The 17,580-nt window shown below is 39.1% G+C and overlaps 1 protein-coding gene across 3 annotated transcripts in view; it reads left to right on the top strand.

Moving 5' to 3' along the window:
* Positions 1 to 17,580, top strand: part of KNTC1 (kinetochore associated 1) — a 105,922-nt gene that overhangs the window by 36,412 nt on the left and 51,930 nt on the right. For 2 of the 3 annotated variants that reach the window (XM_060193178.1, XM_060193180.1), the window contains 7 exons: positions 251 to 370; positions 465 to 608; positions 3,024 to 3,122; positions 3,737 to 3,840; positions 4,297 to 4,396; positions 5,758 to 5,892; positions 7,846 to 7,965. In XM_060193178.1, coding sequence (XP_060049161.1) covers positions 251 to 370; positions 465 to 608; positions 3,024 to 3,122; positions 3,737 to 3,840; positions 4,297 to 4,396; positions 5,758 to 5,892; positions 7,846 to 7,965 — 822 coding nt within the window. The remainder of the gene's footprint in view (positions 1 to 250; positions 371 to 464; positions 609 to 3,023; positions 3,123 to 3,736; positions 3,841 to 4,296; positions 4,397 to 5,757; positions 5,893 to 7,845; positions 7,966 to 17,580) is intronic. The other variant, XM_060193179.1, reaches the window with a different exon arrangement.

The raw sequence follows: 17,580 nt of genomic DNA on the forward strand, positions 1-17,580 counted from the left end.
CCAACCTTGCCACCTCCAGTTTAGAAAATATTCTAGTTTTATATCTGATCGTGATCTATATAGACATTGAGGATTGTCTAAATGACGTCTGTGGACCTAAGTACATTGGGGTTCTGAAAAGATCTTACACTAATAGTGTTTTTCTTAATTCATTTAAAAAATAAAATTCAATGTCTGTTAGGTTGTGATCTGCTAATTTTTGTATATTTCTTGTTATTTTATATCTTTAACAATGTTAACATTTTTTTAGAAGAATTACCAAAACACAGAAGAAGTATGTCAATTAAAGATTTTGGTAAATAACTTGCGAGAATTGATCACATTGCATAGGAAATACAACTGCAAATTGGCCCTTTCTGATTTTGAGAAGGTAAAGGTCTAAGTTGCCCTGAATTACTGTTGTTTTTAATCATAGTCAATATGACTGAAGCTTGCATTTAGCCCATCTTCCTTTTGGCATCCAGGAGAATGCAACCACCATTGTGTTCCGAATGTTTGATAAAGTCTTGGCTCCAGCACTCATTCCTTCTGTCTTAGAAAAGTTTGTGAGAGTTTATATGAGGGAACATGACTTGCAAGAAGAAGAACTTCTCCTACTCTACATAGAGGTAAATTGTTCTTTAAATCAAGTCTGTTTTTTTTCCTCCTCTTGAATCTGTAGCATTTCATTATATTGAATGTTAAACTCTTTTAGTAATGCCATGTTTACCATTAGAAATTATATAGTGTATTGTACTGATTAAAATGCAGTTTAGAACCTGAGAGATACAGTTTACTTTATTATCTTTATATTTTTTAACATTATTTATACTGGATAACAAAAGAAGGGGAGAGGAAGGGAGATAGAGGAGAGAGAAGGAAAGACACCTACAGTTGAAAAATCTAGGAAATGGGGAGCCGGGCGGTAGCGCAGGGGGTTAAGTGCAGGTGGCGCTAAGCACAAGGCCCGGCATGAGGATTCCGGATCGAGCCCCCGGCTCCCCACCTGCAGGGGAGTCGCTTCACAGGCGGTGAAGCAGGTCTGCAGGTGTCTGTCTTTCTCTCCCCCTCTCTGTCTTCCCCTCCTCTCTCCATTTCTCTCTGTCCTATCCAACAACGACGACATCAACTACAACAACAATAAAAAAGACAACAAGGGCAACAAAAGGGAAGATTAAAAAAAAAAAAATCTAGGAAATGAGTAAAGGGAGCTGGGCCCTGACACACCTAGGCCCTCGATACAGTGCTCAAGGACCCAGATTCAAGCCAACCCCCCCCCTCCCCCCCCCCCCCCCCCGGCAGTGGGGAAGCTTCACAAGGGTGAAGCAAGTACTGCAGGTGTCTCTGCCCTTCTGCTCTCCCTCCCCACTCCCTTCTCAATTTCTATCCTATCAAAGAAAAGAAAAATAAAAAGGAAAAATGGCCTTTGGGAGTGGTGAATTTGTCTTGCAGACATCGAGCCCCAGCAATAACCAAAAAAAAAAACCACAACTAGTAGTATAACTGGCTTTAAAATATATATATTTTGGGAGCTGGGTGATAGCGCAGCAGGTTTAGCTCACACGGCGCAAAGCGCAAGGGTCCCCACCAGCAGGGGAGTCGCTTCACAGGCGGTGAAGCAGGTCTGCAGGTGTCTATCTTTCTCTCCTTCTCTGTCTTCCCCTCCTCTCTCCATTTCTCTCTGTCCTATCCAACAACGACATCAATAACAACAACAATAAAATAACAAGGGCAACAAAAGGGAATAAATAAAAAATATATAAAAAAATAAATAGGGGCCCGTGGTGGCGCACATGGTTGAATGTATGTAGTACAATGTGCAAGGACCCAGGTTTGAGCCCCTGGTCCTCACCTGCAGGGGGGAAAGCTTTATTAGTGGTGAAGCAGGGCTTCTGGTGTCTCTCTGTTTCTCTCCCTCTCTACCACCCTCTTCCCTCTTGATTTCTAGGTGTCTCTGTCCAATAAAAATAATATAAATTTCATTTAATAAAAAATAATAAATAAAAAATATTTTAATTTCTTTTTAAAATTCTTTTCTTTTTTTTTCTTTTTCTTTATTATTATTTATTTTCCCTTTTGTTGCCCTTTTTTTGTTGTTGTTGTAGTTATTGTTGTTGATGTCATCGTTGTTGGATAGGACAGAGAGAAATTGAGAGAAGAAGACAGAGGGGGGAGAGAAAGACAGATACCTGTAGACCTGCTTCACCGCCTGTGAAGCTACTTCCCCTGCAGGTGGGGAGCCGGGGTCTTGAACTGGGATCCTTACGCCGGTCCTTGAGCTTTGCTATATATTTCAATTTCTATAAAAATTGTGCTTATTTAAGATATTTCCATTTTGACTTTATGTATATATATTTACTGCAGCATCTTCGCTTTTGTCCACATAGTTTATTTATTGTGGTATAAGAGGCACAGACTCAGTAGATGGGAGTAGTTGTAATTTGTACACTTTCATTAGTTGCAGGTATATATTTTATTTATATATTTTTTGTTGCTACCAGGGTTATTGCTAGGGTTCAGTGCCTACACGACAAATCCACTGCTCCCAGTGGCCATTTTTACCTTTTATTTCTTTATTCCTCTTTCCCTGTCTCCCTCTCCCTCTCTCCCTCCCTTCTTTCCTTCCATTTTTCCCTTTGTCGTCTTCTCCTCCTTTTGTATTAGATAAGACAGAGAGAAATTGAGAGGGGAGAGGGAGAGTGACAACTGAAGCACTGTTTCACTACTTGTGAAGTTTTCTCTCTGCAGGTAAGTTACCAGGGACTTGAACCCAGATCTTTGCTAATATGATGTGTGCACTTAACCCGGTGTATCACCACCTCAGCCCTCAATTTTAGATTATTGTAGATTCTTCAAGATTACTTCCCTTTAAATCTTTTACGCCATCTGAAACATAAGACCAAATTTAATTCTGCATTTTTGGGCCATTGTTTAATAGTCATGGTCAAATAGAAATTGTTTTTTTTACACATCACCTTTGTGAGTGTGTGTACATTTACTTTTTTTATTGAGAGTTTTAAATATAAGTGTTTATCCTCTTTTAGGATTTATTAAAGAGATGTAGCTCCAAGTCTACATCACTCTTTGAAACTGCATGGGAAGCAAAAGCCATGGCCATCATAGGCTGTTTATCTGACACAGATGTAAGTAAATAGAGACATTTTCTTTTTAGACACCTCTTGAGCTTTGCATTTTAAAACATTTTTGATCACAAAACACTTAATTGTAAAGGATAATTTGTATAATATGAAAAATGAATATAAAGAAAATAAACCTTCCACCATCCTTTCTTTAACTATGTAGATAAAAATCAAACTTTTTTTTTCATTTCTACCTATAGAAAAACCATCAGAAATAATTAGATGGTTATACTTCCAGCTTGCTTATAGCTTTACAAGTATAGAGAAACTTCTAATATGCTGTACTTTATTTTTATTTCATTCTGTTATTTGTCACCAAGGTAAGATTTGAATAAACTCATGAAAAATATTTTCAAACTTAGAGACTGTAGAAGATAATAGAGCTATCTGACTTAACTTTAAGCAGAGAAAAACCTTTTTGAATTTTTCTAAATGATAGTCATACTTTATGTCTGAAAACTGGAACAACTATGTCCTTCTGCAGTCAAAAGATGAAAAAACCTCAAGCTACTGTATGTTGCATGTCAGACTCCTGCTGTACAATAGGTAGTGCTATTAAATTACATGGGCTATAAATTTGACAGTGATATATTACCAGTGTGGACGTATCTTTGTAGCTCATATTTGATGCTGTACTGAAGATCATGTATGCAGCAGTGGTTCCTTGGAGTGCAGCTGTGGAGCAGCTGGTGAAGCAGCACTTAGAAATGGACCACCCCAAGTAAGAGTACAATCTTCTGAAACAACCGTTTTTAAAAAAATAATCTATTCCCTTTTGTTGTCCTTGTTGTTTTATTGTTGTTGTCGTTATTGTTATTATTGATGTCGTCATTGTTGGATAGGACAGAGAGAAATGGAGAGAGGAGGGGAAGACAGAGATGGGGAGAGAAGGACAGACACCTGAAGACCTGTTTTACCACCTGTGAAGCTCCCTGCAGGTGGGGAGCCGGGGCTTGAATCAGGATCCTTACACGGGTCCTTGTGCTTTGCGCCACCTGCGCTTAACCTGCTGTGCTATCACCTGACTCCCTGAAACAACCCTTTTTTATGTTAGATAATGCTTATGATGTGAGTTGCCATGCACTTGTGTCTTCATATCCTTCTGTATATCTGAGTATGTCATAAAGTATATTCATATGCATATATCCATGTTAATATCAATACGTTTTTGTTTCAGAGTCAAATTATTACAGGAAAGTTACAAGTTAATGGAGATGAAAAAACTTTTACGAGGCTATGGAATAAGGGAGGTAAATCTCTTAAACAAGGAAATCATGGTAGGTATAATAGTGTTATACCCCCATGGCTCCATTTCTAAGGCAGCATCAGAATTTTTAGTTTTTAAATATTTTTATTAGTGATTTACAAGATTATAAGATAATAGGGGTATAATCTGACACCACTTCCACCACCAAACTTCTGTGCCCTACGCCCCTGTAACCATAACCATTATAGATCTCCCAAGATCAGAGATATGGGCTCGCTATATTTCTATTTGTAGATTTTTTTAAAATTCATTTGTTTCAATTCTCTATGTTCCAGTTATGATTGAAACCATTCTGTAGTTGTCCTTGACCTCCTTGACCTCCTCACTAAGCATAGTTATTGTCAGACCCATCCTTTTAGTCACAAGATGCATTATAGTCCTTCTTTATTTTTTTATTTACTTACTTTCCCTTTTGTTACCATTGTTTTTATTGTGGTTGTTATTGATGTTGTTGTTGTTGGATAGGACAGAGAGAAATGAAGAGAGGAGGGGAAGACAGAGAATGGGAGAGAAAGATAGACACCTGCAGATCTGCTTCTGTTGCACCTGTGAAGCAACCCCCCCTGCAGGTAGGGAGCTGGGGGCTCAAACCAGCATCCTTAAACCGGTCCTAGCGCTCTGCGCCATGTGTGCTTAACCTGTTGCGCTACCACCTGACCCCCAGTAATTTTTATTTCATGCAACATGGGAATTTCAGTGCGATTTCATGATCTTAAAGGTTAATTGAGCTATGTTCTCTATTAATTTCCTTCATTAGATAGAATGTTAATAAGATATTTAATTGCATAGTAGAGTATAAAGACCACCTTAATTAAGCCAAAGGAGTATATTAGATCATCATATTGTACACATGAAATATATATCAATACAATTATTTTTTAAATCTTTATTTATTCCCTTTTGTCCTTGTAGTTATTATTATTGTAGTTGTTATTGACGTCGTCATTGTTGGATAGGACAGAGAGAAATGGAGAAAGGAGAGGAAGACAGAAATGGGGAAAGAAAGATAGACACCTGCAGACCAGCTTCACTGCCTGTGAAGTAACACCCCTGCAGATGGGGAGCTGGGGCTCGAACCGGGATCCTTAGGTCGGTCCTTGCACTTTGCGCCACCTGCGCTTAACCCACTGCACTACAGCCTGACTCCATCAATTCAATTATTATGTCTTTGATGCCTCTGTAAAATTGGGGAAGCAAATTGTACAGGCTGTCATAATTTTAACATGATCTACAGTCTGAAATTTAATTTTTCACACAGCTTGTTATTTTACTGGATTATTTTAATGAATATTTAGTCTTAATGAATAGATGATTTCTGAATTCTCTTGAAATTTTCATCACAAAGAAATGTCAATACTGTCTCTGTTTCAGAGGGTGGTCAGGTACATTCTCAAGCAAGATGTCCCATCTTCATTAGAAGATGCTTTGAAGGTGGCCCAAGCATACATGTTGTCTAAGGATGAAATCTATAGTCTAAAGATAATTGACCTGATAGACAGAGAACAGGTTTGGAAGTCTTATATTGTCTTTTTCTATGGTTCTTGTTGGTAAATTCCGTAATAATTCAAAAGCAATCAAATTACCAAAATAAGGTAATGCTGAGATAAAAACATTGGATGGCTGAATTTGGAGTAGGGCACCACAGTAAACATTTGACTGAATTTGGAGTAGGGCACCAAAGTAAAATTCTGGGTTAAGGATAAAAGTGTATGTTTGGCTTCATGGGGTGTAAAGAGGTGGGGTGGATGGGTGGGTGGGATAGGACAGTCTTTTAGTGGTGGGAATGGTGTTTAAGTACACTAACTACTATTAATTTTTAGTCATATTAATCTCTATTCATTAAGTCTAACAGCGTTTGAAAATTTAAGTCTTAAATTAATACAATGGTTAATTTCCTTGTATTTCAGTGTGCTTATCTGAATAAAATATTTTCTCTATTGTTAATAAAAAAATCACCATTTAATTAATATGAGAAAAAAACATTGGATGTTTGATTAACCATGTTTTTTTATATCTCTAGGTACTTTAAAAATATTTTGTTAATAACTTTCATATTTATTTCTTCTTTATTATTATTATTATTTGTGGTGGTAGTGGGGAAGCGAGGACCTCATGCATGTCAGATCTCACCACTCTTGTACCGGTTTTCTCATTCAGATAGAAACAGAAGGTTCTGGGCAGTGGCACACCCGGTTAAGGGCACTTATCCTGTGCAAGAACTGAGTTTGACCCCTGCACTCCAGGTACAGGGAGGATGCTTTATGAGCAGTGAAGCAGGTCTGCAGGTTTCTCTTTCTCCATCTCTATCTTCCTTCCCCTCTTAATTTCTCTCTGTCCTGTCAAATAAAAATAGAATTTAAAGAAAGAAAAGAAAAACAAGGAAAAGTGGTGGAAGTGGTGGATTCATCATGCAGGCACTGAGCCCTAGTGATAACACTGGTGGCAAAAACAAAAACAAAAAACAAAACAAAAAAAGAAATAGGAAGAGACAACATAGTATTTGAGCTTTCCCTGGTGCCATGGTACTTTCATGTGGTGTTGGGATTCAGACCTAAGGTGTATGACAATGTGTGCTCTCTGCCTGGTGAGCTATCTTTCTGATCCATGTTAAGTCCTGTAAAATTAAATAACAAAATGTTAAAGTTTTTAAAAATATATATGTATATTTTTGAACATATATATGTGTATATATATATATATATATATATATATATATATATATATATATTGTTTATTAAGTACCCTAGCAGCTTTGCCTAAAGATATTTATTTGAGCTTCATTTCTTCTGCCTATAATTACATTAAATCTTTTTTAATGTTTTTTAAAAAATAATTATTTATTCCCTTTTGTTGCCCTTTTTGTTTTATTATTGTTGTAGTTATTGTTGTTGTTGTTGTTGTTGTTGGATAGGACAGAAAGAAATGGAGAGTGAAGGGGAAGACAGAGAGGAGGAGAGAAAGATAGATAGACCCCTGCAGACCATAGATAGACCTCTGCAGACCTGCTTCACCACTTGTGAAGCAACTCCCCTGCAGGTGGGGAGCCAGGGCTGAAACCAGGATCCTTATGCAGGTCCTTGCACTTTGCACCACCTGCGCTTAACCTGCTGCACTACCGCCTGACCTCCGAATTCAGAACCTTTTATCTGAAAGCCCAGTGCCTTATCCACGGCACCACTTTCTGCACTGCCATAATCCATTTTTTCAAGATTCCCCCCCAACTTTTAAGACAGCTATATTAATTCACTTATTAATGAGAGTAAAAGGAAGAGAGATCCAAATCACTTTGGCGTATGTGAAGGTAGGACTCAATCTTGAGACCTCTTGTTTGCAAATATGGTGCTCTATCCACTGTGCAACCTCTTGGACTGAATTTTTATTTTCCTCATCTATAAGTAGAAAGTGATTAAGTTTACACCATCCTTTGGCGGTACCAACTATTTTTCTTTCAAACTGTAGGGTGAGGAGTGTGTCCTTCTACTGAGGTCTTTGCCTCCTGCTGAAGCTGAGAAAATTGCTGAAAGAGTCATCATTTGGGCACGATTGGCATTACAAGAAGAACCAGATAATTCTAAAGAGGTGAGATTTTTTTCATTGACTAAAATGTAGACAACTCCAGCTTATATAGATATTAATAGTAGGGACGTTCCTGATAGACCCACAGAGAGGATTATCTGCCCTTATCACTGCTACAATGTCCTAGTTTGATAATTCTGTATAAATGTACTGTTCAACAAAAAAATACAGCTGCCTTGGATTAGTAGTTTAAGCCAATACTGAATAATCTAGAATCTGCAAATTAAGAAGATTGATTGAAGTGTTGATGATCACAGAGTTTTCTTTCTTTTTTCTTTTTTTATTGGGGAATTAATGTTTTACATTCAACAGTAAGTACAATAGTTTGTACATGCATAACATTCCCCAGTTTCCCATATAACAATACAACCCCCACTAGGTCCTCTGAATCCTTCTTGGACCTGTATTCTCCCCACCCACCCACCCCAGAGTCTTTCACTTTGGGGCAATACGACAATTCCATTTCAGGTTCTACTTGTGTTTTCTCTTCGGATCTTGTGTTTCAACTTCTGCCTTTGGTTAGGTTTACTCCTAGATATTTTATTGTTTTAGTTGCAATCACAGAGTTTTCTACAATGCCTGGCAATATAAACAATATTTTATATTGTATAAAACATAGTCATCACTTTCAAATATTGTCAGCCACTCAGCCAACAAATCTAAAGAATGTTATAACATTGAAACTTAGAAATGATTTCATGAGAGCCAATTCTCTTCTGTATAGGGATGAGGAGCTTACCTAGCTGGTCAGTGATAGTTACTTTTCTGAACCTTTTCAACCTAGCTCAGTGGTCTACTGAGACCACTTTTAAAATTTTTTACACCTAATACTCATTATTTCTCTTTTATTCTTTCAGATTTATCTCCTCTTTCCTATCTTCTCTTTTCCCTCCCTCCACCTCACCTCTGAGAGAGAGAGAGAGGGAGAGAGAGAGAGCACAGTATCTAAAGCTTCCTTCAGTTCAGTGGGGGCCAGGCTCAGATATGCACATAGCAAAGAAGCATGCTATCCAAGTGAGGTATTTTGCCAGTCCTGCTTTATTTATTCATTATAAGACAGAGAATTTCATGCGAGAGAGAAAGAGAGTGAGAAGCCAGAGCACCACTCTGGTCCGTGCAGCACTGGGAGGTTATTTATTAGAAAGTAAGAGAATCTAATAGGATCTTAAGCTGTCTGTTCCTAAAGTCAGTATTTTCTTTTTTTTTTTTTTTAATGTTTTTTATTTATTTATTCCCTTTTGTGACCTTGTTGTTTTACTGTTGTAATTATTATTGATGTTGTCGTTGTTGGATAGGACAGAGATAAATGGAGAGAGGAGGGGAAGACAGAGAGGGAGAGAGAAAGACAGACACCTGCAGTCCTGCTTCACTGCCTGTGAAGCGACTCCCCTGCAGGTGGGGAGCCGGTTAACTCAAACTGGGATCCTTCCACCAGTCCTTGCACTTTGCACCACGTGCGCTTAACCCGGCTCCCCACTCCCTAAAGTCAGTATTTTTTTTATATAATTTTTTATTGGTGATTTTAATAATGATTGACAAGATTGTAGTAAAAAGTCAGTATTTAGTCTTTTTTTTTTTTTTTTGCATCCAGGGTTATTGCTGGGGCTCGGTGCCTGCGCCACAAATCCACCGCTCTTGGAGACCATCTTTTCCCCTTTTGTGTCCTTGTTGTTTTATCATTGTTGTGGTTATTATTATTGTTGTTGTAGTTGCTGTCCTTGGGTAGGACAGAGAGAAATCGTGAGAGGAGGGGAAGACAGAGAGGGGAAGAGAAAGATAGACACCTGCAGATCTGCTTCACTGCCTGTGAAGCGACTCCCCTACATGTGGGGAGCCGAGGCTCACATTGAGATCCTTATGCCGGTCCTTGGGCTTCGTGCCACGTGCACTTAACCTGTTGAGCCACTGCCCAACTCCCAAAAGTCAGTATTTTTATATATTTATTTTATTTTATTTATTTTTTCCCTTTTGTTGCCCTTGTTGTTTTATTGTTGTAGTTATTATTGTTGTTGTTGTTGGATAGGACAGAGAGAAATGGAGAGAGGGAGGGGAAGACAGAGAGGAGGAGAGAAAGATAGACACCTGCAGACCTGCTTCACCGCCTGTGAAGTGACTCCCGTGCAGGTGGGGAGCCGGGGTTCGAACTGGGATCTTATGCCAGTCTTTGTGCTCTGCGCCACCTGCGCTTAGCCCGCTGTACTACAGCCCCACTCCCAAAAGTCAGTATTTTTAAACATCAATATGAACAATATAGCACAGTGAAAATGTTTGAATGCTTTATATGTATCTGGCCCTTTTACTAAAAGGCATTTTATTGCATATCTTCTTAATTTTTTTTTTAATTCAGGTGAGAGAACCAGAGGAGTGTCCTCCTGGGTTGGCACATAGCATTTTTTTAATATTTAGTTTTTTAATGATAGATATATAGAGAGACCAGTGGACCTGGTGGTGGCATACCTGGTTAAATGCACATCTTAACATATCCAAGGACCCAGGTTCAAGCCCCCAAGTCCTCACTTGTAAGGAGGAGCCTTCATCAGTGGTAAAGCAGTACTGCAAGTCTCTCTCTCTCTCTCTCCCCTCTCAACTTCTCTCTGTCTTATCAAATAAAAAAGAAAAGTAAATAAATAAATAAATTTAAAAAAGAAAAATAGGGAGTCGGGCAGTAGCGCAGTGGGGTTAAGCGAACGTGTAAAGCCCAAGGACCGGTGTAAGTATCCTGGTTCAAGCCCCCGGCTCCCCACCTGTAGGGGAGTCGCTTCACAGAGGGTGAAGCAGGTCTGCAGGTGTCTCTTTCTTTCCTCCTCTCTGTTTTCCCCTCCCCTCCCCATTTCTCTCTGTCCTATACAACGATTACATCAATAACAACAACAATAACTACAACAACAATGAAAAACAATAAGGGCAACAAAAGGGAAAATAAATATATATATATATATATATATAAAAGAAAAACAGACAAATGAATAAATAAGTATACTAATTTTTTTAATTATTATTATTTTGAAAAGAGACACCAGAGCTCTGTTTAGCTCTGGTTTATGGTGGTGCAGGGGACTGAACCTGGTATTTTAGAGTCTCAGGCATGTAAGTCTTTTGCAAAACTACTGTGCTGTCTCCCAGTCTTCCACATATCATTTTATTTTATTTGTTCCTTTTTGTTGCCCTTTTTGTTTTATTGTTGTAGTTATTATTGTTGTTGTTGGATAGTACAGAGAGAAATGGAGAGAGGAGGGGAAGACAGAGAGGGGGAGAGAAAGATTGACACCTGCAGACCTGCTTCACCGCCTGTGAAGCGACTCCCCTGGAAGTGGGGAACCGGGGGGCTCTAACTGGGATCCTTACTCTGGTTCTCGAGCTTTGCGCCACCTGTGCTTAACCTGCTACGCTGCCTCCAACTCCCCACATATCATTTTTTTAAAATTTATTTCTTTATTGGTGAATTAATGTTTTACATTCAACAGTAAATACAATAGTTTGTACATGCATAACATTCCCCAGATTCCCATTTAACAATACAACCCCCACTATGTCTTTTTTTTTTAATTAACAAAACCATAGGGTAGGAGGGGTACAACCCCACACAATTCCCACCGCCCAATTTCCATATCCCACCCCCTCCCCCGATAGCTTTCCCATTCTCTATCCCTCTGGGAGCATGGACCCAGGGTCATTGTGGGTTGCAGAAGGTAGAAGGTCTGGCTTCTGTAATTGCTTCCCCGCTGAACATGGGCGTTGACTGGTCGGTCCATACTCCCAGTCTGCCTCTCTCTTTCCCTAGTAGGGTGGGTCTCTGGGGAAGCTGAGCTCCAGGACACATTGGTGGGGTCTTCAATCCAGGGAAGTCTGGCCGGCATCCTGATGACACCTGGAACCTGGTGACTGAAAAAAGAGTTAACATACAAAGCCAAACAAATTGTTGAGCAATCATGGACCCAAAGCTTGGAAAAGTGGAGAGGAAGTATTAGGGAGGCACTCACTGCAAACTCTAGCAAAGTCTACTTCTGCTTTCTTACTTTGGTGCCATACTCCAAACTCAGTCAATTTCTGCTTTGCGTTTCTAATTCTTTTTTTTTTTTTTTTTACATGCATAACATTCCCCAGATTCCCATTTAACAATACAACCCCCACTATTTCATTCATCATTTTTCATGGACCTGTATTCTCCCCACCCACCCACCCACCCCAGAGTCTTTTACTTTGGTGTGATACTCCAATTCCATTTCAGGTTCTACTTGTGTTTTCTTTTCTAATCTTGTTTTTCAACTTCGGCCTGAGAGTGAGATCATCCCGTATTCATCCTTCTGTTTCTGACTTATTTCACTCAACATAATTTTTTCAAGGTCCATCCAAGATCGGCTGAAAACGGTGAAGTCACCATTTTTTACAGCTGAGTAGTATTCCATTGTGTATATATACCACAACTTGCTCAGCCACTCATCTGTTGTTGGACACCTGGGTTGCTTCCAGGTTTTGGCTATTACAAATTGTGCTGCCAAGAACATATGTGTACACAGATCTTTTTGGATGGCTGTTTTGGGTTCCTTAGGATATATCCCCAGGAGGGGAATTGCAGGGTCATAGGGTAGGTCCATTTCTAGCCTTCTGAGAGTTCTCCAAACTGTTCTCCACAGAGGCTGGACCAATTGACATTCCCACCAGCAGTGCAGGAGGGTTCCTTTGACCCCACACCCTCTCCAGCATTTGCTGCTGTTACCTTTTCTGATGTGTGACATTCTCACAGGAGTGAAGTGATATCTCATTGTTGTCTTGATTTGCATTTCTCTGACAATCAGAGACTTGGAGCATTTTTTCATGTGTTTCTCGGCCTTTTGGATCTCTTCTGTGGTGAATATTCTGTCCAAGTCCTCCCCCCATTTTTGGATGGGGTTATTTGTTGTCTTGTTGTTGAGTCTGGCAAGCTCTTTATATATGTTGGTTATTAAACTCTTATCTGATGTATGGCATGTAAAGATCTTCTCCCATTCTGTGAGGGGTCTCTTGATTTGGGTAGTGGTTTCTTTTTCTGTGAAGAAGCTTTTTAATTTGATGTAGTCCCATAGGTTTATACTTGCCTTAGTCTTCCTTGTAATTGGATTCGTTTCATTGAAAATGTCTTTAAAATTTATGCGGAAAAAAGTTCTGCCAATATTTTCCTCTAAGTATCTGATAGTTTCTGGTCTAACATCCAAGTCCTTGATCCACTTGGAATTTACTTTTGTATTTGGTGAAATACAGTGATTCAGTTTCATTCTTCTGCATGTTTCCACCCATTGTTTCCAACACCATTTGTTGAAGAGACTCTGCTTTCCCCATATAATAGTCTGGGCCCCTTTGTCAAAGATTAGATGTCCATACGTGTGGGGCCTCATTTCTGGGCTCTCAGTTCTATTCCACTGGTCAGTGTGTCTGTTCATGTTCCAGTACCAAGCAGTTTTGATGACAATGGCCCTATAATACAGTTTGAGATCTGGGAGTGTGATGCCTCCGGTTCTGTTCTTTTTTCTCAAGATTGTTTTGGCAATTCTAGGTCTTTTCTGGTTCCAGATAAACATTTGTAGCATTTTTTCTATTCTCCTAAAAAATGTGCTTGGGATCTTGATGGGGATAGCATTAAATTTGTAGATGGCTCTAGGTAATATATTCATTTTGATTATGTTAATTCTTCCAACCCATGAACATGGAATATCTTTCCACTTCTTTGTGTCTTTTTCAATTTGAGTAGTGACTCATAATTTTCAGTATACAAGTCTTTCACTTCTTTGGCTAGGTTTACTCCTAGATATTTTATTGTTTTTGTTGCTATAGTAAAAGGAACTGATTTCTGGATTTCAGTTTCTTCTAACTTAGTGTTTGCATAGAGGAATGCCACTGACTTTTGAATGTTAATTTTATAGCCTGACACATTACTGTATTGCCTGATGATTTCCAAAAGCTTCTTGCTGGATTCCTTAGGTTTTTCCATGTATACTATCATGTCATCTGCAAATAAGGAGAGTTTGACTTCTTCTCTTCCAATCTGTATGCCTTTAATTCCTTGCTCCTGCCTGATTGCTATGGAAAGAACTTCCAACACTATGTTGAATAGTAATGGTGATACTGGGCAGCCCTGTCTAGTACCTGATCTGAGGGGAAATGCTTCCAGTTTTTCACCATTGAGTATGATGTTGGCTGTAGGTTTGCTATCTGTAGACTCCACTATCTTGAGGAATTTTCCATCTATTCCCATTTTTTGTAGTGTTTTGATCATAAAGGGATGTTGCATTTTGTCAAAGGCTTTCTCTGCATCTATTGATATGACCATGTGGTTTTTGGTCTTGCTTTTGTTGATGTGGTGGATCACATTGATTGATTTACGTATATTAAACCAACCTTGCATGCCTGGGATAAACCCCACTTGGTCATGATGAACAATCTTTTTGATATACTGCTGTATCTGGTTGGCTAGAATTTTGTTCAATATTTTCGCATCTATGTTCATCAGAGATATTGGTCTGTAGTTTTCTTTTTTGGTTGTGTCCCTGTCTGCTTTTGGTATCATGGTGATGTTGGCTTCATAGAAGCTGGCAGGGAGTATTCCAGTGTCTTCAATCTTCTGGAAGACTTTTAAAAGTAGAGGTATTAGTTCTTCTTTGAAAGTTTTGTAGAATTCATTTGTAAAACCATCTGGTCCAGGACTTTTATTTTGGGGGAGATTTTTGATAACTGTTTCAATTTCATTAGCTGTGATGGGCCTGTTCATGTTATCCACTTCTTCTTACTTACCTTTGGAAGTAGGTAGGTATCTAGGAAATCATTAATTTCTTCCAGGTTCTCTAGCTTGGTGGCATATAATTGTTCATAGAAGCCTCGCATGATATGTTGAATTTCTGCAGTGTCTGTTGTGATATCTCCTCTTTCATTTACTATCTGATTTATTTGGGTCTTCTCCCTTTTTTGTTTTGTGAGTCTGGCTAAAGGTTTGTCGATTTTGTTTACTCTTTCGAAGAACCAGCATTTACTTTCGTTGATCTTTTGTATGGTTTTCCTATTCTCAAAGTTATTTATTTCTGCCCTAACTTTAGTGATTTCTGTCCTTCTGGTTGCTTTAGGATTCCTTTGTTGTTCTTCTTCTAGGTCTTTAAGATGTGCAATCAGGCTGTGTATTTGTGCCTTTTCTTATTTCCTAATGTGTGCTTGTATAGCTATGAACTTCCCTCTTAGGACTGCTTTAGCTGTGTCCCAAATATTTTGATAGCTTGTGTCTTCATTTTCATTGAACTCTCGAAACATTTTGATTTCTTCCTTGATTTCCTCTTTGACCCAGAAGTTGTTAAGAAGTGTACTGTTGAGCTTCCACATTTTGGGACTGTTACTAATCTTTTGTTGATTGTTAAGTGTTAGTTTAATTCCACTGTGGTCTGAGAAGATGCTTGGGATGATTTCAATGCTCTTGAATTGGCTGATGCTGTCTTTGTGGCCTAACATATGGTCTATCCTTGAGAATGACCCATGTGGATTTGAGTAAAATGTGTACTCCAGTTTCTTGGGATGAATGACTCTGAAAATGTCCAATAGTTCTAGTTTATCTATCTCTTCATTTAGCTCCCTTATGTCTTTATTGATTTTCTGCCTGGATGATCTGTCAAGTTGAGATAGTGGGGTGTTGAAGTCCCCTACTATGATTGTGTTACTGTTAATATATTGCTGTAGCTCTTTCAGTAGAAGTTTGATGTATTTAGATGGCTTCTCATTGGGTGCATAGATATTAATAATTGTTAAGTCCTCTTGATTGACTGATCCTTTGAGTATTAAGTAGTGTCCATTCCTATCTTTTTTAATCTTATCTATTTTAAAGTCTATCATGTCAGATATGAGAATAGCTGTTCCTGCCCTTTTTTGTGGGCCATTGGCTTGTATGATAGTTTTCCATCCTTTCACTTTAAGTCTGTGTTTGTCTTGTTGAGTTAGGTGATTTTCCTGTAGACAACTTATTGTTGGGTTGTGTTTTCTGATCCATCTTCCTACTCTGTGTCTTTTAATAGGTGAATTCAGGCCATTGACATTTATTAATATCAAAGATTGAAGATATTTTAACGCCATTCTTGTAGAGTTTTAGAGTGTTTTGATATATGTCCTATTTGTGGTGGTCTGGTTGTTTATAGGAGACCTTTCAGGTCAATATCAATAGGCTTCTTAGCTTATTCACTGACTCCTGACCAAGAGATAAAGCAGGGTGTGGCAGTGATAATCCAGTGGTTATGGAAAGAGACTTTCATAGCCCCTCAGCTATGCCACCAAGGTATAGGTCTTCTCCTGAGTTTCCCGGTTAGATCTTTGTCCCTTGGTGTCCCTCCCTGTTGCTGCTCCAGATTCTGAGGGTAGTAGCAATGGAGACTCAGAGTTGCACTTGGTGAGTCTCTGGGGAGTCCTCTCCTCCCTTCAGCTGTCCCCTTGTTGTGGAGCAGACTGGAGGTGGTGTCTCCACTGATAAACTGTTGAACTGTTAGCAGCCACTTAATCTCTCCTTAGGCCCCTCTCTCCTCTCTGTCACCAGCCACACGTGAAACGGGTGATTTACTGGGTTCCTGTGGTCATTCTAGTACTGTCTTGTTTTGGTCCTGGGTGGTCTCCTTTGGTATTCCTAGTTGATCCAGGAGAGGAGATGAGAGGGGAGGGGAGGGGAGGGGAGGGGAGGGAAGGGAAGGGGAGTAGAGGAGAGGAAAGGAAAGGAAAGGAGAGAAAGTGATCTGCTGCTCGTAGCTCCGCCTCCAGAAGTCTAATCCACATATCATTTTTTAATGAAAACCTTCCCCTTTCTGGTTTTTCTCCTCCCTTGAATTTTCTTTCTTTCTTTCTTTCTTTCTTTCTTTCTTTCTTTCTTTCTTTCTTTCTTTCTTTCTTTCTTTCTTTCTTTCTTTCTCTTTCTTTCTTTTTGTTTTTTTGTTTTTACCAGAACACTGTTCAGTTCTGGCTTATGGTGGTGTGGGGGATTGAACCTGGGATGTTGAAGCTTCAGGCATGAGAGTCTGTTTGCATAACCATTATGCTATCTACCCTCCGCTCAAATTTTTTATTTATACTTATTTATTTTCCCTTTTGTTGCCCTTGTGGTTATTATTATTGTTGTTATCGATGTCATCGTTGTTGGATAGGACAGAGAGAAATGGAGAAAGGAGGGGAAGACAGAGAGGGGGAGAGAAAGATAGACACCTGCAGACCTGCTTCACCACTTGTGAAGCGACTTCCCTGCAGGTGGGATGGTAGGGGCTTGAACCAGGATCCTTAATGCCAGTCCTTGCGCTTTGCGCCATCTGCACTTAACCTGCGGCATTACTGTCCAACTCCCCCTCCCTTGACTTTTTTAAAAATCTTTTTGGTCATAAAGATAATGGTTATTTCTTAGACTTATTTTGTTTTGGTTTAGCAAATTCCATTCTTTTTTTTTCTTTCACCTTCCTAGACAATTGAAATTTTTACTCAAATCATAGATAATTTTTTTTAACAGAGAGAAATCGAGAGAGAAGGGCAAGACAGAGGGGAAGAGAAAGATAGAAACCTGTAGACTTACTTCACTACCTGTGAAGTGAACTCCCTGCAGGTGGGGAGCCAGGGGCTCAGACTGGGATCCTGATGCTG

This window comes from Erinaceus europaeus, chromosome 6, assembly GCF_950295315.1.
Source record: "Erinaceus europaeus chromosome 6, mEriEur2.1, whole genome shotgun sequence".
Lineage (NCBI taxonomy): Eukaryota > Metazoa > Chordata > Mammalia > Eulipotyphla > Erinaceidae > Erinaceus > Erinaceus europaeus.